The 22,144-nt window shown below is 33.2% G+C and overlaps 3 protein-coding genes across 4 annotated transcripts; all 3 read left to right on the top strand.

Annotated features, from left to right (window-relative positions):
- Window positions 1-362: 362 nt before the first annotated feature.
- Window positions 363-3,665, top strand: LOC115976707 (protein ALTERED XYLOGLUCAN 4-like). 2 transcript variants are annotated; one of them, XM_031098165.1, is made up of 4 exons: window positions 363-413; window positions 519-752; window positions 873-1,159; window positions 2,685-3,665. In XM_031098165.1, the coding sequence occupies exons 2-4, from the start codon at window positions 521-523 to the stop codon at window positions 3,459-3,461; spliced, it is 1,296 nt and encodes a 431-aa protein (XP_030954025.1). In that variant the 5' UTR covers window positions 363-413; window positions 519-520; the 3' UTR covers window positions 3,462-3,665. The 2 variants fall into 2 exon arrangements, with proteins under 2 accessions (XP_030954025.1, XP_030954024.1); XM_031098164.1 differs by having other exon boundaries at window positions 397-752.
- A 6,487-nt stretch (window positions 3,666-10,152) lies between these two features.
- On the top strand, window positions 10,153-12,621 carry LOC115971357 (protein ALTERED XYLOGLUCAN 4-like). Its single transcript, XM_031091231.1, has 3 exons — window positions 10,153-10,420; window positions 10,546-10,832; window positions 11,745-12,621. The coding sequence occupies exons 1-3, from the start codon at window positions 10,153-10,155 to the stop codon at window positions 12,525-12,527; spliced, it is 1,338 nt and encodes a 445-aa protein (XP_030947091.1). The 3' UTR covers window positions 12,528-12,621.
- A 1,197-nt stretch (window positions 12,622-13,818) lies between these two features.
- LOC115971349 (protein ALTERED XYLOGLUCAN 4-like) lies at window positions 13,819-21,096 on the top strand. The gene is made up of 4 exons (XM_031091218.1): window positions 13,819-13,996; window positions 18,798-19,073; window positions 19,195-19,481; window positions 20,317-21,096. Exons 1-4 carry the CDS (start codon window positions 13,819-13,821, stop codon window positions 21,094-21,096), a joined length of 1,521 nt encoding a protein of 506 aa, XP_030947078.1.
- The last annotated feature ends 1,048 nt before the right edge of the window (window positions 21,097-22,144 follow it).

The following is a 22,144-nucleotide window of genomic DNA, read 5'->3' as shown; positions in this document are numbered from 1 at the left end:
AGAACCCTTTTGGACTTCCCACGTAGAGAGACAAGGTTGGCCCTCCATTGTCATGGGTAAGTGGGAAAGTTTGATTTGTGGAAAGCACGTAAAGACCACCCAAAATATTCACAAAGTGGAAAATATTTTCCAAAACCCGAAAGAATTACGCCGATAAATCAGGGTAATCAGTAAAGACACGACCAGAAGGTTCACATGCACTCCGTCAACACAACAAGTGCAACGTGTCTATATCACACGGCTGATATTACTTTACACAAAAGCACCTGGCCATATCACACACTTATTTTTTGTCCTAAAAAATAAAAACAAATCCACTTTTTATAAAAATAAAATAAAATTAAAGAGGAAGAGGAAAAGGACTTATAAGACAAGGCCAGCACAATCTAAAATTTTTTTCTTTAATGGAGGAAGTAAGAGATTCACTTTATTTTGGTTTTCGTGGGAAATTACTTCACTTTAAAACCCTTTGTTGCTGTCTCTCTCTTCTCTCATTTCCTATCTCATGACTTGTACAGGAATGAACATGAAGTCTTCTAGTACTGTTTTCAGAGAGAAAATTCAGTTTGGCAAAGTGGAGAGATGCATCAACATGGGGAGGAGACCCGTACGTTTCATCTTATCAACTTTGTTCATAGCCACTATTTTCAGCATCTTCCTCCTCTATTCTCCAAACCCTTTATATCTCATATCCAAACAAGGCCTTGAACAACAAGCTTCATCACCCATGCAAGGACACAAATCCCATCAGAGTAAATTTCAAAACAACCTTTTCTTTTTTGTTTTTCCTTACATAATCATGAATTTTTCCTTCTTTTTTTTCCTTGGGGGGGTGTTGTGTTTGGGTTAAAAATATGTTATTGGTTTTGTAGAAAGAGAGAGCTGTGACTTGTCTAAAGGTCATTGGGTTCGAGAAACAAGAGGGTCATTCTTCTATACCAATTCCAGCTGTGCAACAATCCCGGAATCAAAGAATTGTTTCAAGCAAGGGAGGATGGACATGGATTTTCTCAATTGGAGATGGAAACCAGACCAATGTGACCTGCCACCGTTTAATGCCAAAACATTCCTGCAAATTGTGCAAGGAAAGACAATGGCATTTATTGGTGACTCTGTTGGTAGGAACCATATGGAATCCCTTCTATGCCTATTGTCACAGGTCAGTTTGGAATTTTTATTTTTTATTTTTTTTAGGTGCAAATCTTTGTAGATACAGAAATTTTTAGTAGTATTGTTTCCATGCGCTAATTAGAGAGTGTTTTTGCTTTTTTAGTGTTGTACTTTACTAATTAAAATACTATGCTTACAAGGAAAGAATAGTGCTTTTATTTATTCCTTCCTTATATGCCTAGTATTTTTCAGTCAGTAAATTACGGCACTGAAGCTGAAGGAAAGAATAATAGTTGATGATAACGGGGGATTTGGCCTTACCTTGTGCACTTCGCCTACACAAGGAAAAGTTGTGATAATTTCAAATCTCATGGTGGCAACAGATTTAGTTTGAATTTTGTCTTCTCCAAAAAAAATAAAAAAATAAAAATAATTTAAAAGTTTGAATTTTCAATGTTTAATTAGAATAGTAGTATATGACTAAGAATAGTATATGAATTAGAACCAGTTAATTAAGTGTTTGTTTAGCTTATATATAGCTTTTAAGAGCCTTATTTATTTGTGTTTTTATCCGATTCTAACAAATAAGCACAATTAGTAATACGACTTGTTATTACTAGCCTTGGTTATAAAATTGAGTAGTGCTATAGATACTACAAATTTTATTACATTAAGCTTACAAACTGATTTGTCACAAATTATTAGATAATTCAAAAATTCAGTAATGAAGGGGTTGAAAGTTAAAACCCACCAATCATATTCATTACCACATCAGTTTATAAGTTTCATGCAGTAAAACTTGTAGTATCTTACTATCTTTAGCATTTCCTATCAAATCTGACCTAATGGATTTGAATGAAATGCTGTTAAAAATTGAGGTTATATTTAGTGAGAAAATTGCATTATTGTTTATTCTCTAGTAGAAAATCTTAACCAAATCGATTAACACCAAGATAGTAGCACTGAAAATTGGTTTCCTGTAGAGCATTAACAGCAATTTCAAATCGATTAACAAGGCAAGAACATGTGGGTTGTACAAGTACATCTATGATCTATCACATTATATCATAATAATGATTAGGAAAAGTGTTTTGCATTTTTGGTTTTTTTGTTTTGTTTTGTATTGTGTAGGATTTGAACCAACGATTAGGCAAAGTCAATTAGATTGATAATTGATATTTGACACTAACTTTGAGTAGGGTCTTATCAAAAACAAAAACAATAAACCTTTGGGTAGGGGTGGAATTTGGACAGGCTTACCTTTATGGTCAACCCCATAGAAATTAATGGCAGTAATTAGCTTTAATACCATGACTACATTGCTAGGCGTATCATAGAATTAATAATTATGATTGCATATGCCCCTTTACAAATAGTCAGAGTCATGAATTTCTTTGTAAGTGCGGTTTGTCACGCAATAGTTCCTTGTGTTTTCAATGCCAATGGGCCATGTAATTTTATGTGGTCACCAGTCAAACCCAAACACAACGTTTTGAATGAGGAATTTTAATGCAAATTCATTAGTCTGTGTGTGAAGACAGCTATTGAAGCTTGTAATTTTACTAATATTGCAGGAGGAAATTCCAGAAGACATTTACAAGGATTCAGAAGACAGATTCCGGACATGGTACTTTCGTCGTAGTAACTTCACCCTTAAGGTGCTTTGGACCAAATTCCTCATAGCAGGTGAGGAAAGAATGATCAATGGTACAGGGTCCAGTATTTTTGACTTGCAACTTGACAAGGTTGATGATGGATGGGCTAAACACCTTCCAGGTGTGGACTATGCTATCGTTTCAGCCGGGCATTGGTTCTTCCGAGTAATGTACCTACATGAAGGTGACAATGTAGTAGGATGTGTTTATTGCAATGAACCAAATGTCACTAATCGCAATGTTGACTTCGCTCTTCAAATGTCGTTTCGAGCTACTTTTAATTATATCAATGGCTGCAAGAATTGCAGTGGCCTAGTGACTTTGTTAAGAACATTTACACCAGCACACTTTGAGAATGGGGCTTGGAATACCAGAGGGTACTGCAACAGAACAGGACCTTTCAATGAGACTGAGATAGACTTAACGAGTTCTGAATGGCAAATGAGGAATGCTCAGGTAAAAGAGATCAAAAGAGCAAGAAAATTTGGGGGAAACCAAGGGAAGAGATTTGAGGTTGTAGATGTTACAAGGGCTATGCTGATGAGACCTGATGGGCACCCTGGAGAGCATTGGGGCAACAAATGGAAAAGTGGTTACAATGATTGTGTTCATTGGTGTATGCCCGGCCCGGTTGATACATGGAGTGAAATTTTTATGGCAGTTCTTAGAAAGGAAGCAGGGTTGAGTTCTTTATAAAGGGTTGCGGCTAATTAGTTAGGAACAACATAGCAGTATAGTATACATTCTTTCATATAATAAGGTCCTCATTATTGTTTATACAGGCGCATAGTTGTTTGAGCTGAAAATATGAGCATGCCAATGAGATAAATGATCATGAAAATTGTATTTTTATAGGTTTCCCAAAAACTCAATCAGATTGATACACATGTCTACATGAAAGATTCACAATTAGTGTCCAAGTATTACCGTAAGAAAGACCGATATATATATATAATAGTAGAGCATTTGTGATATAGAATTTAAATATAAAAGCTTTTTGGTGTTTTGAGTGTATGGCAGATTATCTTAGATAGTGTTTTAAAATTTTGGATTTAAAAATGGTGGACAAAACATTATAGAGCTTTTTCTTGAAAACTACAAATTTCAACTTTAACCTTAAAAGTTGAGCAGCTCTTCTATTCTCTTGCACGCGTTTAGTACAACTGTACAAGGTTATATTCATTATGAATTAGTTTACAGCACAGTTGCATGGAGAATCACAAAGCAAATTAGTGTGATTTACTAGACTGACTTTTTACTAGCATTATAATATGGAATTTTTCTATACGGAAGCCTTAAAATAAGAGGTTCACATAGTAGGTGAGAACTATAGTTAGCAACAGGATTAACATGAACATTACCATGTTAGACACAACGTGACAATCCTTACCTCTCGACAGTCAACACGGCTGCTAATGTGGGCAATTTAGCTTTTGCAGATCCCAATGCAAAGCAAAAACAATTATAGGTAGGTCGTTCTTTAAGGCATTATTATCAAACATATCAAAAAATATAGAATTTAGCGTCTTAAAATTCAATTTTATAACATATAATACACTATTTTATAATACAATCTATATTAAAACTTATATTTTTTTTTTACCATTTTATTTAAATAATGTTTCTTTATTATTTTTCAATAATTTTTTTTTAATTTTTCCTCTCTCTTGTTTGTCTCTCTCTTTCTCATAGCACCGCCAGCACCACACTACCAACCACCCACCAAAAACCCACCACCCATACCCCAACCAACACTAACAAAAACAGAAAAAAAAAAAAATCACAACAAAAAGAAACCTCCACATCCACCCACAACCACCACATCCACTCACCACAACCAACCACAAATGAAAAAAAAAAAAAAAAAAAAAAAAAAAAACCTCCACTATCGCTGCCACCAGCAAACCCACTAGCAAACCCATCATGCTCTCTCCTCTCTTCCTCTCACAATGAAAGCTTCTCCTCTCTCTCAAGATCGGCTTGTAGGCATCAGATTGTCATGGGATTTAGATTGCCGTTGGCCGATGGTGGTTGTGGCTCGCCGTGGGTGGGGTTTAGATCGCCGTGGGTGGCCATAGGTGGGTTCAGATCACCACGGATTGCCGTGGGTGGCTTCAAATCACATGAGTGGCCATGGGGCTGTTGCTCGCCGTGGGCTGCCATGGTTTGCTCACCTTGGGCTACTGCGGTGATGGTTGGTGGTTGATTTGGGGTTAGTCACAAATCAGCCATGAGTTTGTGATTTGGACGGTCATTGACTGTCAACCATGGGTTTGGAGGCAGAGCAGAGGGAGAGATAGAGAGAGCAGAGAAATGGTGAGACAGGGAAGAAACGGAAATGAGAAAGATGAAGAAAAGAAAGTGGGCCCCAATTGAATAAAAAAATAATATAAATTTTACCATCGGTGAACAGTACAGTCTCAAATATGAGATTGCATTGTTCATCAATACCAAAAATGATAGCATTTAAAGCCCTTGATGGAGCAAGCTTTTGGGTCAAAAATGCTACAAAAAAAAAAAAAAAAAAAGAAAAAAAAAAGCATCTTTTAGCATATAAAAGGTTTGATAAGAATGCTCTTAAGGTTGTATATGTGTACTAAGAAGTCACGTTCCTTCAAGTTTACACAAAGAACCAAGCCCACTGAAGTTGTTGGGTCGTTTCCAGAAATGGCATTCAAAATCGATATACAAACCTGACAAAGTTAGCCCATGCATCCTCTTTGGACTGACGGTACTGGTCTTTTCTAACGTCCTTTCATTTTGGTACTAAGATCGCAATTGTGTCGTGTCATGTGCGTCGAGATAAGGAAATTCGAATATATGGATCAATTTAAACTTGACCTACTTTGTAATGCCATGAAAACCTCAACCTTAACAAGATCCACATAGCACTGCTTAAACAAATAGGTGTTGTTAAGTTAACACATACGCAACCCATTTTTAAGGTTGTAAATAAGTTGGACCAAGTTGAGTTTTAAAAATTCAAGTTTTTTATTATAATTTTATTTTGAATAAAAGCCAAACTTAAGACTTTTCAATAAATTAACTAAATTACATGTTCAAATTTGGTTAATTTCATTGTCAAACAAGCTCAAATTAGTTTACAAGCTAGTTTATTAACTTATTAACTTCCTATGTATAATATATATTTGGGAATAGTTAATTTAGTTTTCTGCTGAAAAGTTTTTAAAAAATAGTAATAACAAGAATGAAAAATGTAATAAGCAAAAAGTATTTACCATTTTGAGAAAAACCATAGTGTAAGGCTCGTATTTTGTTAATTGTATTAACTTTTTAACCAAAAACATAATAGTGTGATCTGCATAAAATAAGCTATCAAAACAACCAATAAAAACAACTAATAAAAAACTCTTTTATTGAGGACTTGCATGGGACTCGCCAATAGTAGGGAAAGAAAGAGACTAAAAGATGGATTATAATCTAATCTCAAACACACACAAAGTAGATATCATAAGTAAATTTTTTTATCCTTTCACAAATTTATTCTAATATCTATACATACATACATATAGGTGTGTGTGTGTGTGCGCGCGTGCGCGTATAAATATATAGGCAAAACTTAGAGAAAATCCAATTAGATTTTACAATTAAAGTCTAATTTTACGTTATGTATCTTAAATTATTTATTTTTAAAAATAGTTTTATTTCTTAATTTTAAAGTCAAATATGGGACCATATCATAAATATTCACTCAAGTGAATTATTGCGTACAAAAACCAAAAAGTCTAGAATTAATAAACATAAAAAAATAAAAATAAAAAAGGACAATTTACATTTTCTACCGAATAATATTCTTACAAGACTTTTTAAGGAGTTAAAAAAAAAAGAATGATTATTAATCATATTTAAATTATAAATGTAAGAATTATACAAGCTGGTAATTAGTAATGAATAATTATAGTTGCAATTATATAATTTGAGTTACATATATAGTGATTTATGTTTATGAACTTATAAAAATGATTAACCTTGTATTCTTAAAAGTATTGTGGGGACCGGCCCAAAATAACAGGCTGGCTGGGCCCTAGGCCCGTCCGAGGATGCAGCCTGTCCGAGGAGTCAGCGTGGCCCAAGCAATCCTTATTCAGGCCCACTGGGGCAAAGAGAACATGTCCGAGGAGTAATTTCTCTTCGGATACTGCAAAATCCGGAGCAAAGGTGCATCCGAACCATTATAGTCCATCTTCCAAATACATAAAAAGGAAGGAAACCCGAAATATCTCAGCAAAGGCTGCCACCATCACATTAAATGCATTACAACTACTCTCCTGGCCGCATTAATGAGGAGAAGACCCCTGAACAGTGCTACCTTGGCTAACGCAACTCACAAAGAACTGAGAGAGGTGTCTAATGGGACAGATGCTCAAGTGGGGGTTTGGATGATTAACAAGTGTAAAGCCCAGATGATTGGAAAGGACCTATATAATATGTAAAAGTTCCCCAAGAAAAGAGGACGAAAAAAAAAGAGAGAAGACGAGAGAGAAGTCTTACTGCATTGATCTGTATCTATTAACCAAGTTTTTAGCTCTATCATTCCGGGTGACTTTTCAACACAATAACATTTGTTCTTGTTCGTGTATTCCCTCAACCCATGCAACAGCTTGTTTAAACTTGCTTAAACTGAGTTCTTTAGCCCATCCTCTACAAGAATTCATTGTGTTGGGCTTTTTGGATCAAGGCTTTTGTGACAGCAAGAACTTGGTTACTAAATTGTGCCCCTACAAGTATATATACGCTTTACTATGAAATAAACTATATATTTGTATTATTAATAAACTACAAATACTAATTTGATATCTTAGTAACTTTTTTACAAGTGTACACAATCAAATATATGGTTATCCCAAAGGTTCAACGAATGAATGAAGCTATGATCGTACCCGGATAGAGATAATGGTCTCCCTCTGATGTCTCCAAGCCAGTCATAATAGAATAGATAGGCAAAGCCGTCAATAGCAGTCTGTTCTCGCCTATCGATAGATAGCAGGTTGCTTCCAAGCTCAAACCATTTGAAATTGAATTGCTACTTTTTTCTTGTTATTGATAGAGTGGTATTCTCCGCCCCTGTCAAGTAAAGTAGAGGGAGAGAACTGGAAGAGAGAAGGAAAAAGAGCAAAGGATTTACAAGTCTAATGGGAGAGGTTTAAGGGGAAACCCCCACCTTCCTCCATCGTAGGAGTGCACTACAACAGCATGAGGTAGCAGTTTTTGAGACTTGCGCTACTTTGCATATGTAGTAGTGGTACACTCATTCTTAGGCCAAAGGCTTATAAGACATGAGTGGGAGGCATCTCTCCCCGATGTGAGATTGAGCAAATTCGTGCAAGTGGGACGTAGGTCGATCCTTGCCCATCTCAATGCGAACAATACCTGATTGGGGGCCGAGACGTAAGTCCTCCCACATAAACAATTAACATTATATATTTTAATTGAGTCTCATACTCACAAGCTTATTCACAAATACATTATATTATTCGATCTTAGCTTGTTGAATGTTTGAGCCCAAAATTGAATATTTATACTTAGCTTGTTTGCTAAATAAATGAATATGAGCAAACTTTTTCTCAAATCGAGCCCAAACTATTTATAAATGGCTTGGCTTATTTACAACTCACCCATTTCAATTTGTTAAAAAACTTTATGACCAAAGATTAACATATATGTATATTTTGCAAGCACATAAATTGTAATAATTATAAACAAATAAATTCCATAAAAATTTAATTTAAAAATAACATTAATTCAAGTACTAAAAGCATATCATCTAAAAATAATTATTTTGATCAAAACGAAGTTCCATCAAAATTTAGAAAAACGTAACCATTAAATATAAAATGAATTGTAAGTTTTTTCTTTGTTTTGGGAAAATGCTATGTGGCACCTTAAAATTCCAGTAAAAAATTTACTAATATAACCATTAATTTTTTTTTTTCAATTCTATTATTGTTTTTTTGAGAAACAATTCTATTAATTTATGTTGGCTAAAATATACATTTATTTATATGAGGTAAACGAGTTTGTGCAAAAATAGGTAAACTAATCTCGACATGAATAATGAAGACCCTATTTCAATTTTACTGCAAATTAAGTATGTCAACACGAAATTGACCCATTTACTTATTGTGTTAAACACAAATGGTAAAAAACCATGCCATGTTCTCAAGTGGTGTCATACTTTTGCTGCCCTTTTCATGTAAGAAAAGAAACACCTTATATATATATATATATATATATATATATATATATATATCCATGACATAAAATACCACCTAAAATATCAAAGCTTTCCACTGCGCCTATCTGGATTTGACATTTTCTAAACTAAGGGAACCATTTTCATCTTCTCTTTTATTATTTCTTTTGCAAGCCTATATGGGGTAGATGGGGAAGGTTCCACCCCTTTCTTTCTTCAATAAAAAGTCTCTTATTCAGCCCCAAAAAAAGAGTACGACCTGGTTTATCTCATTCTTCATTCTTTACTAAGCCAAGACAAAATGGGAAACAAATAAAAGACACTCCAAGTTTGTAATATATGCCACAAGGAAGAAAATCTTTTTCATAGATGAACTTCTTAATAAATTCTTAGTACTCAACAAAGGTAGAAACAAATGAGCCAAACAATAGGCAATTCAGAATCCATCATCATTATTGGCATTACTTAATCAAGAAGCACCACTGCCAGTGGATAAAACTCGTTTCAGCTCTAACAGAAGTTCCAATTTTTTATATGTAGAAAAGGAACTTCTATCATTAGTCACCATAGGACATAGGTTAGCGTGCTCTCTTAATTCAAGTAGCCAAATAATATAATATTGGATAAGACAAACAGGGTTTCAAGCTGGATAATGTAAACCCTGAAATGGAAATATAGGATGGATGAGGCAAAGTCAGATATTATTTTGGATTTCGAAGGAAATTCTTTCAATTTAAAACCCTTCTCTTTATCATCACACACTCTTGATGCAATGGTCACTCCACAAGCATTTGTGGGGGTTAATTCAAGCAGCCAGATAATATAATATTGGATAAGACAAACAGGGTTTTAAGCTGGATAATGTAAACCCTGAAATGGAAATATAGGATGGATGAGGCAAAGTCAGATAATATTTCGGATTTCGAAGGAAATTCTTTCAATTTAAAACCCTTCTCTTTATCACCACAACTCTTGGTGCAGTTGTCACTCCACAAGCATTGGGGGGGGGGGGGGGGGCAAGAGTCAGGGTTCAAGACTCTAGGAGGGAGTTTCACACGTGTATATATATACTTAAATTAGATTAGAATAAAAATTCTATCTTGTAAAAAAAAAAACAAAAAACCCTCTCTCTGTCTCTCACATATTTCCTCTTTGACTTCTAGAGGAATGAACATGCAGTCTTTTAGTATTGTTTTCAAGGAAAAAAATCAGTTTGGCAAAGTGGAGAGATGCATCAACGTGGGAAGACCCGTACATTTCATGTTATCTTCTTTGTTCATAGCCACCATTTTCAGCATCTTCCTCCTCTATTCTCCAAACCCTTTAATTCTCATGACCAAAAAAGGCCTTGATCCTGTCCTTAAACAACAAGAAGCATCATCACCCACGCAAGGCCATGATTCTATCCAAAAACAACTTGATCAAGACAAACCCCATAAGAGTAACTTTCAGAATAACTTTTTTTTTTTTTTACTTACATGATCTTGAATTTTTCTCTTTTTATTATTATTTTTTTTAGGTGAGTCTTTTTTTTTTGGGGTTAAAAATATGTTATTGGTTTTGTAGAAAAAGAGAATTGTGACTTGTCTAAAGGTCATTGGATTCGAGAACCAAGAGGGTCATACTTCTATACCAATTCAAGCTGTGCAACAATCCCTAATTCAAAGAATTGTTTCAAGCAAGGGAGGATGGACAAGGATTTTCTCAATTGGAGATGGAAACCTGACCAATGTGAACTGCCACGGTTTGATGCCAAGTCATTTCTGCAAATTGTGCAAGGAAAGACAATGGCATTTATTGGTGACTCAGTTGCCAGGAACCATATCGAATCCCTTCTATGCCTATTGTCACAGGTCAGTTTGCAAATCTAATTTATATTTTTTCCCCTAAAAAGTATTAAAGTATAGGTGCAAATCTTTGTAGATTCTCTTTGATAGAAAATTAGTTGCAAATCCTTGTAAGATTCTTCTCTTTGATAGAAATTTAAGTAGTACAGTTTTTTTTTTTTTTTTTTAAATAATTTTTTTCATTTTATTTTTTGGTGAGAAACAAACACACACGGGAAAGTAGTAATGTTTGCCTGCGTTCATTTGAGTGTGTTTTTTGTTTTGTTTTGTGGTAAGATTTGAACCAATAATTCGGCAAAGTCAATCAGATTGTAATCCAACAATTATATTTTCAAAATTTACATTTAATTAAAAGATATAGGACAAATTTATAGGATTTCTCTCCAAATAAATTACATGTTATTTATGTTCTTAATATGTATGTCAAATTCAGTTCAATTCGGATCTTATGTATTATTTGATCAAAAAACTTATTTTTTCTATATAAATTTTTTACCACGAAAACTTGAAATTTAAACATGTCACTAATGACATATTTATAAATCTTTGATTTTCTTAAAAATTTTACAAGCATAAAAAAATATAATAAAAACAAGAATCCAACAATTAGATTTACAAAATTTATATCCAATAAAAAAATATAAAATGAGTTTGAAGGTTTCTCTTTAAATTAGTTTGTAGAGAAACTTTTTTCGCTTTTTCCCTTTACAGATGGCCAGAGCCATGAATTTCTTTGTGAGTGCAGTTTGTCAAGCAATTGTTCCGTGTGTTTTCAATGCCAATGGGCCATGCCATCTTTCATGATCACCGGTCAAACCCAAACAAAACGTTTTGAATGAGGAATTTTATTCATTAGTCTGTGTGTGAACTGTGAAGACATCTATTGGATTGAAGCTTGTAATTTTACTAATATTGCAGGAGGAAATTCCAGAAGACATTTACAAGGATTCAGAAGATAGATTCCGGACATGGTATTTTCCTCATAGTAACTTCACCCTTAAGGTGCTTTGGACCAAATTCCTCATAGAGGGTGAGGAAAGAATGATCAATGGTACAGCTTCAGGTATTTATGACTTGCAATTAGACAAGGTTGATGATGGATGGGCTAAACACCTTCCAGGTTTGGACTATGCTATTGTTTCAGCCGGGCATTGGTTTTTCCGAGTATTGTACCTACACGAAGGTGACAATGCAGTAGAATGTATTTATTGCAATGAACCAAACGTTACTGGTCACAACGTTGAGTTTGCTGTTCAAATGTCGTTTCGAGCTACGTTTAACTACATCAATGACTGCAAGAATTGCAGTGGCCTAGTAATTTTGTTAAGGACATTTGCACCAGCCCACTTTGAGAATGGGGGTTGGAGTACCGGAGGCTACTGCAATAGAACAGGACCTTTCAATGAGACTCATGTGATAGACTTAGAGAGTTCTGAATGGAAAGTGAGGAGTGCTCAGATAGAAGAGATTGAAAGAGCAAGAAAAATAGCAGGGAAAAACCAAGGGAAGAGATTTGGGGTTTTAGATGTTACAAGGGCCATGCTGATGAGACCTGATGGGCACCCTGGAGAGCATTATGGCGAAAAATGGCAAGGCGGTGCCAAGGATTGTGTTCATTGGTGCATGCCAGGCCCGGTTGATACATGGAGTGAAATTTTTATGGCAGTTCTTAAAAAGGAAGCCGGGTTGAGTTCTTTATAAAGGGTTGCGGCTAATTGGTTAGGAACAATATAGCAATATAGTAAGATTCTTTCATATAATAAGGTCCTCATTATTGTTTATACAGGGAAATAGTTGTTTGAGCCGAAAAATATAAGCATGCCAGTGAGATAAATGGTCATGAAAAATGTATTTTTATAAGTTTCCCTAAAACTCATTCAAATTGATACATATGTCTACATGAAAGGTTCACAATTAGTGTCCAAGTATTACTGTAAGAAAGACTGATATATATATAACGGTAGAGCTTTTGTTATATAGCGTTTATACATAAAAGCTTTTTGGTTTTTTGAATGTATGGCAGATTGTATTGGATAGTGTTTTAAATTTTTGGATTTAAAAATAATGGACAAAACATGGTAGAGCTTTTTCTTGAAAACTTCATATTTCAACTTTAACCTTAAAGTTCAGCAGGTCCTCTCTTATTAGTGGCTTATACTGGACATCTTTTTTTCCTCCAAAAAAGATTTTTACGTCTCTTTGCACCAGTTCAGGATCTAAGGTCTTGCACGCGTATAGATACTGAGAGCAAAAGATAGAAAGCTGATTTAGTCAGGTCTCTGTTTCTCCCCTTCGAGGCTAATACAGTTCTGAATATTTCTTTGAGTTACAATCTGCCTGAAGAGTGCCTATTTGGATAGGCAATAGAAGGGGTGAGTAGGCTATGAAGAGTGCCTATTACGTTGCTCTCAAAGTGATTTCTGATGAGGCTGGAGAGAACTCTAATGGGGATCCCAGGACCCTATTGTGCAGAAAAATGTGGCAGCTAAAAATCCCAGCTAAGATTCGGATATTTTCCTGGAAAGCTTGTACCGAAATTGTATAAGAGAGGAATTAATACAAGTGTCTTATACCCCATCTGTGATCAGGGGGTTGAAACGATAATACTCTCTAATCTTTTGTGATTTAGCTAGACAGGTTTGGGACATTGGAAGGAGTGTCCAGTGAACCTCAAATCAGATTATTTGGACATTTCAGATATAGCATTGACAATTTTGGCAGATGGCACCTCCCAGGATCTTGAGAATTTTTTTGTGACTGCCTGGTCCCTCTGGTACAGCAGGAACCAAACAATTTTTGAAGCCAACATTCAAACCCCTGACCAAGTATGGAATTTTGCTAGAAGATTTATTCAGGACTACAAGGAGGCATCTAATTTATTTAACAGTGGCAAAACTACCGTGGGAACAAAGTGGAGAGTTCCTCCCTTGGGGTTGTATAAAGTCAATGTGATGGAGCTACATCAGATGATGGCAAGCCCTCCAGCATAGGCATGGTCATCAGAGGTGACACCATTGCAGCTATGTGTATGCCCCTACCTGGTCAGTATATGAGTTTAGAGATTGAAAACATTGCCATTGAGAAAGGAGTTTTATTAGCCAAAGAGATGGGGCTGCAACAGATCATGATAGAGACTGATGCACTCACTGTGGTTCAAAGTTTGGCAGCAGGTGACAAGGATGGCTGCTTAGGCCATCTTCTCCAAGGGATCAGTGACAACTTAAGCTCTTTCAATGCTTGGCAGATTAACCACCTAAAAAAGGGACTGCAACAGGGTTGCTCATGAGCTAGCACAGTTTGCTAAATGCAATGGTACTAATCAGGTCTGGAAAGGAGTTCCACCCCCTATGGTGCAACACCTTATCCAACTTGATGAGACTTAATGCTCTAGTGTATCAGCTTTGTATTCGGACCGTGTATCAGCGCTGTACCAGATTTTTGGACCTTGCTGTCTTCCATTTTCAGTTGAATGAAAGCAGACTTTCCAATCAAAAATAAAAAAAAGGTTATTCATTATGAATAAGTTTACAAGACAGTTGCATAGTGAATGACAAAGCAAATTAGTGTGTTTTACTAGATTGACTTTTCCCTAGTATTATAAAATGGAATTTTCTATACGGAAGCCTTAAAATAAGAGATTCACCTTGTAGATGAGAACTATAGTTAGCAACAGGATTAACATGAACATTACCATGTTGGCACAACGTGACATCCCTTACCTTTCGACAGTCAACCCGGCTGTTTATGTGGGCAATTTAGCTATTGCAGATCCCAAAGCAAAACAAAAACAATTATAGGTAGGTCGTTTCTAAGATGTCAATTTTCTTCAAGTTTACACACAAGAACCAAGCCCACTGAAGTTGTTGGGTCGTTTCCAAAAATGGGCATTCAAAATTGATATACAAAACTGACGAAGTTAGCCCATCCTCTTTGAACTGAACAATGGAGGTATTGGTCTTTCCTAGCGTCCAGATAAGGAAATATGAACATATGAACCAATTCAAACCCTCAACCTTAACAAGATCCACATCACACTGCTTAACAAATAGGTGGTGTTAAGTTGAGACATATACCGCCCATTTCTAAGGTTGTAAATAAGTCGAACCAAGTTAAGTTTTAAAAGATCAGGAACTTTCATATAATTTTATTTCGAATACAAATTTAACTCGAATTTATTAACAAATTAATTAGATTATATGGGCCAAAATAGGGTTTTACCCTTTTCTTACAAACTTTCTAGCAAAATGTCCCATACCTGAAACTATGTAGGAATATGTCCATTTTTTGAAACTTGATTTTTAGAAAATCGAGTTTCAATGTAAAACTCGATTTTTGGATAATCAAGTTATAGCAAAATGAAACTTAAAATAAATAAAAAATTGTGGAACTCAAGTTCCATGAACTCAAGTTCTACACTAGAAACTTGAGTTCCACAAATTATTATTATTATTTTTTTTAAGTTTCATTTCGCTATAACTCGATTGTCCAAAAATTGAGTTTTACATTTGAAACTCAATTTTTAGAAAATCAAGCTTTAAAACAGGAGTATATCCCTAAATAGTTTTAGACAGGGGGTATTTTGCTGGAAAGTTTGTGAGAAATAAGTATTTTGCACATATTATATGTTCAAATTTGATTTATTCACTGTCGAACAAGCTTGAACTTGTTCACAAGGTAGTTGATTAACTTATTCTTTTCCAATGTATAATATTTATTTGAGAAGAGTTAAATTAACTTTCTACTGAAAAGTTTTTAAAAAAGAAAAAAGAAAAAAAAGAAAAAAAAGAATGAAAACCGTAATAGGCAAAAAGTACTTGAAATTTTGAAAAAAGAACCACAGTATAAGGCTCGAATTTAGTTAATTGTATTAACTTTTTGACTAAAAACATTATAGTGGACCTGCTTAAAGTAAGTTACCAAAACAACCAATAAAAAACACTTTTATTGGGGACCCATATTGGGCCCACAAACAATAGGGGAAAAAAAGAAACTAAAATCTAATCTCAAATGTACACAAAGTAAACATCTCAACTAAAATTTTTTATCCCCTCATAAATTTAAGCTAATAATTAGTAATGACATAAAATACCACTTCAAATAACAAAGCTTTCCCCTGCCTATCTGGATGTGACATTTTCTAAATTGAGGGAACCATTTTCATCTTTTCTTTTTATTTCTTTTGCAATCCTATATGGTAGACAGGGAAGGGTTCATTCCCTTTCTCAATTCATGAAGAGAATTGAAATACTCTTAAACTACATTAAAGATAAGAACAAATTCAAAAATATGGGCTCTTTATTTCCTTTGATTCAATGTTTTAAGACTACTTTTTGTTAAATTCTTTATTCAATGTTTTAAGACTACTATTTATATAATTTGGTTCAATGTTTCAATACTTCTTCTCTCTCCCACACACGAAAAACTTTTTGCATTTCCATCCACCATTTTCACTCTTACTCATTTATATACACATGCCTACAGCTCTTTATGACATTCCATCTCAAATACAATAAAATAAATAAATAAATAAAAAAGTGATGTCAATTACCTTCAACCTTTCAATGACACCTACATAACTCAACATTTTGGTACCATTTGATCCTAACCCGTATGAGTAGACTATGACCAAGGAAGGGGACTTGCATTTTTTATTCAATGACGGTAGCTTATAGTTTTGATGTTGAAGTCGAACGTTGTGAATTTTGTGAAAGTTCTAATTCACTTTGAGTCTTTAAGTGTTTAGGATTTTGGTTTGAGAATGTCATAAATGTATTTTGTTTTAGAATTAAAGAAAAAGAAAAGGAAACATTCTAATTGATTATTTATGAAGTTAGTTTTTTTATATATTTATTTTGTGTTAGAATTCATAATTCGTAGGATTCTTTGTAAGTTTTTTTATTGCTATTTTGTGCGGTATAAGCCATAGTAATAAAAATAAAAAGCAACGATAAATGGATGTGTTTTTAGCCAATTTCTCTTTATTTAATCACGTTCCCTTTATGTTAATATTTACAAATAATTTCCTTAATTTCATTAAGATAATGAATTGGGTGTTTGCGATTGAGGTCCCCATATTTAGTTGTGAGAATAGAGTGGTTGAGGAAATGTTTGGAATATTGCTTAAATTTATGTAATTTTAGGATGTACAAGTATTTTTATGCTTTAAATTCTTATCTATATATATATAAATATATATATATATATATATATTTCAAAATCATTTAATCAATTTAAAAAATTAAATCTATTTTTAGCAGTAAATATTATAATATGTTATAGTCTTATAGTGTTTTACAATATTTTTTAATAAAATATGAATTAAGAAAATCAAGTTTCAAATAATTCAACAATATTGTGGGTAAACATAAATATTATACAACAAATTAACTATTATATGTAGGTCTTAATATACATAAAAATAATTTCAAATTAAATTGTAAAGTACTCTGCGCATCGCACAGAACATCATCTAGTTATTTTTAATAGATGAACTTAATAATAATATATATATATATATATATATATATATATATTTATATATTTTTTTTTGCTAAACAACTTAATAAATTCTTAGTACTCAAAAAAGGTAGAAACAAATAAGCCAAACAATAGGCAACTCAGAATCCATCATCATTGTTGGTGTTACTTAGGGCACGCTTAATAGACTGTAATAGTAATTTCATCGGAATAGGAATAGGCATTACAAAGAATACAAGATGATGTAATGTAATATTTATTACTATTCATTTGTTTGATGACAATACAATAATAAAACCCTAAAGACAATGAAATGAAAACATTTTAAATCAAACTTAAAATATATTTTAGGAAATATCTTACTCATATAATTATATTTCCTAAAAAATAATATTTTTAAATTTGAAAGAGAGATTAGTTATTTTTTTACAATTTTTTATTTTCATAATTGTTATGTGCATATGGAAAGTTTGTTTATTTGGAAATATATTAATTTTAAAAATTTATACACCTAATAAGAAATTGTTATTACAACCCTTTTAAATATGAATAGTTATTCATCATTTTAAAGAATAGCTATTTATAAGGAATGATTATTCCTGACTATTTCCTGTAATAAAAATATAACCAAACTATTAAATAGTTAAATTATAAAGACACATTTGGTAGACTGTAATAGACACTGTAATGTAATAGTTATTCCTATGGTTTAGCTATTTAATAATTTGGTTATATTTTTATTATAGGGAATAGTTATTCCTTATGAATGGCTATTCTTTAAAATGAGGAATAATTATTCCTCTCTAAAAGGGTTGTAATAGCTATTCCTTAGTAGATGTAATAATTTCTAACTTTAATATATTTCCAAATAAATAAACTTTCCATATCCACCTAACAATTATGGAAATAAAAAATCATAAAAAAATAACTCATCTCTCTAAAATTTAAAATATATTATTTTCTAGGAAATATATTTGTATGAATGAGATATTTCCTAAAATAGATCATAAGTTTTATTTTAATGTTACAACTCACAACCAAACTAATTAATAGGTTTAGTTATTCCATTACAACACATTTTATTCCTTGTAATAAAGATTACCATTTCTGTTGTAATCCACATTCAGTGTACCAAACGTACCCTAAAAATAAAAATTACATTACAGTGCCTATTATAGTCTACCAAACATTAAAAAATAAATAAATTGTTTTACCTCGCAATCTAACAGAAGTCCCAATTTTTCATACGTAGAAAAGGAACTTCTATCATATAGTCACCATAGGTTAGCCTGCTTTCTTAATTCAAGCAGCCAGATCATATAATACTAGACAAGACAAATAGGCTAGGGTTTATAGTTGGTTAATGTAAACCCTGAAATGGAAATAGAGGATGGATGAGGCAAAGCCAAATAATATTTCAGTTTTATTAGGAAATTCTTTCACTATAAAACCCTTCTCTCTGTCTATCTCTCATTTCCTCCCTGACTTGTACAGGAATGAATATGAAGTCTTCTAGTACTATTTTCAAAGAGAAAAATCAGTTGGGCAAAGTGGAGAGCTGCATCAACATGGGAAGACCCGTACATTTCATGTTATCTTCTTTGTTCATAGCCACCATTTTCAGCATCTTCCTCCTATATTCTCCAAAACCTTTAATTGTCATCTCCAAAAACGGCCTTGATCCTGTCCTTAAACAACAACAAGCATCATCACCCACGCAAGGCCATGATTCTGTCCAAAAACAACTTGATCAAGACAAACCCCATAAGAGTAACTTTCAAAGTGACTTTTTTTTTTTTACTTACATAATCCTGAATTTCTCTCTCTTTTTTTTTTTTTTTTTTTAGGTGAGTCTTGTTTTTGGGTTAAAAATATGTTATTGGTTTTGTAGAAAAAGAGAATTGTGACTTGTCTAAAGGTCATTGGATTCGAGAACCAAGAGGGTCTTACTTCTATACCAATTCAAGTTGTGCAACAATCCCTAATTCAAAGAATTGTTTCAAGCATGGGAGGATGGACAAGGATTTTCTCAATTGGAGATGGAAACCTGACCAATGTGAACTGCCACGGTTTGATGCCAAGTCATTTCTGCAAATTGTGCAAGGAAAGACAATGGCATTTATTGGTGACTCTGTTGCTAGGAACCATGTGGAATCCCTTCTATGCCTATTGCCACAGGTCAGTTTGCAAATCTAATTTATTTCCCCCCCTAAAAAGTACTAAATTCTAGGTGCAAATCTTTGTAGATTCTTCTCTTTGATATAAAATTTAAGTAATACATTTTAGTTTTTTTTTTTTTTTTTTTAATTTTTTTTATTTATTTAGAAACAAACACACACAGGAAAGCAATAATGTTTGTATGCGCTAATTAGAGTGTGTCTTTTGTTTTGTTTTGTGGTAGGATTTGAACCAAAAATTTGGCAAAGTCAATCATATTGTAATCCAACAGTTATATTTTCAAAATTCATATTCAATTAAAAGATATAAGACAAGTTTATAGGGTTTTGAAACCCTATATACTTGTTTCAATTAAAAGATATATGACAAGTTTAGTGAAACCCTATAAACTTGTCCTATATCTTTTAATTGAATGTGAATTTTGAAAATATATCCGTTAGATTACATATTATTTACATTCTTAACATGCATATCAAATTTCATTCAAATCGGATGTTATTTACTATTTGATTAATAAACTTATTTTTTCTTCATAAATTCTTACTACATTCTTGACATATTAATTGATTTTTTTTCTTTAAATTTTGCAAGCATAAAAAATATAATAAGAATATGAATTCAACGATTAGATTTTCAAAATTCATATCTAATAAAAAAGATATAGGAGGAATAGTTCTGTGTGTTTTCAGTACCAATGGGCCATGCTATCTTTCGTGGTCACCAATCAAACCCAAACACAACGTTCTGAATTAGGAATTGTAATGCAAATATATTCATTAGTCTGTGTGTGAAGACAGCCATTGCATTGAAGCTTGTAATTTTACTAATATTGTAGGAGGAAATTCCAGAAGACATTAACAAGGATTCAGATGACAGATTCCGGACATGGTACTTTCCTCGTAGTGACTTCACCCTTAAGGTGCTTTGGACTAAATTCCTCATAGCAGGTGAGGAAAGAATGATCAATGGTACAGCTTCCGGTATTTATGACTTGCAACTTGACAAGGTTGATGATGGATGGGCTAAACACCTTCTAGGTGTGGACTATGCTATTGTTTCATCCGGGCATTGGTTCTTCCGAATATTGTACCTACACGAAGGTGACAATGTAGTAGAATGTGTTTATTGCAATGAACCAAATGTTACTGGTCACCACGTTGAGTTTGCTGTTCAAATGTCGTTTCGAGCTACGTTTAACTACATCAATGACTGCAAGAATTGCAGTGGCCTAGTAACTTTGTTAAGGACATTTACACCAGCCCACTATGAGCATGGGGCATGGAATACCGGAGGCTACTGCAACAGAACAGGACCTTTCAATGAGACTCATGAGATAGACATTGCGAGTTCCGAATGGAAAGTGAGGAATGCTCAGATAGAAGAGGTTGAAAGAGCAGGAAAAGTAGGGAAAAACCAAGGGAAGAGATTTGGCGTTTTAGATGTTACAAGGGCCATGCTGATGAGACCTGATGGGCACCCTGGAGAGCATTATAACGAAACATGGCTAGGAGGTGCCAAGGATTGTGTTCATTGGTGCATGCCAGGCCCAGTTGATACATGGAGTGAAATTTTTATGGCAGTTCTTAGAGACCAAGCAGGGTTGAGTTCTTGTTAAAAGGTTGCGGCTAACTAGTTAGGAACATTATAGCAGTAGTGTAGTACACATTCTTCCTTACAATAAGGTCTTCATTATTGTCATACAGGCACATAGTTGTTTGAGCTTGAAATATATAGGCATGCTATTGAGACAAATAGTCAGGAAAAATGTCCGTTAAGAATTTTTCCTAAAAGTCAGTCAAATTGATACAGTGAGACTTCGGTTTATAAGTCTCGCTAGTACTTACAAAAGTTAGACTCTTTTGTAAGTGTTGTTTTCTCACTCCTTCATTCCCCACCTCCTATGTCTTTTGTCTATATTATTTCAAAAATAAAAAATAAAAAAAATAAATAAGTGATCTAAAGTACCACATCAGTCAATTAATGAGTACATTTTCGATTTATAAGTTTCGCTAGTATTTATAAATGTTAAGCCCATTTATAAGCTAGTGATGTAAGTCTTGTTTTTTCATTCCCTCCTTCACTATCCCTATTTTATATAAATATATATATATATATATATATTATATTTGAATTGAGCTTGGCCACTAAATAAATACTAAATATGAATAAATTTTTTCCTATACCAAGCTTGAGCTATTTATAATTAGCTCGGCCCATTTACAACTCACCCATTTGAATCTGTTTAAAAAATATGACCCAAAATTATTAATATATTTGTATATTTTGCAAGCAGATGGATTATAATAATTAAAACCAATAAATTTCATATAAATTCTATTTCAAAATAATATTATTAAAGAACTAAAAGCACATTATCTAAAATTTCTTATTTCAATTCAATGAAGTTCCATCAAAATATAGAATTACGCAAACCTAAGAAATATAAAATGAAGGATTTAATAATATAACCATTAAAATTATTTTAGTTATTCAATTCCATATTTATAATTCAAATTTATGTTGGCTAAAATATACATTTATTTATTTGAATAAACGAGTTTGGCAGAAATAAGTCAACCCTCTTGATACAAATAATAAGAACACCATTTCAAGTTGATTGCAAGTTTATCCCAATTAAAAAAAAGAAAAGAAAAAAAGTTGAT

This window comes from Quercus lobata, chromosome 2 (assembly GCF_001633185.2).
Source record: "Quercus lobata isolate SW786 chromosome 2, ValleyOak3.0 Primary Assembly, whole genome shotgun sequence".
NCBI classification, from domain to species: Eukaryota; Viridiplantae; Streptophyta; class Magnoliopsida; order Fagales; family Fagaceae; genus Quercus; species Quercus lobata.
This window is presented reverse-complemented; position numbering and strand designations above follow the sequence as displayed.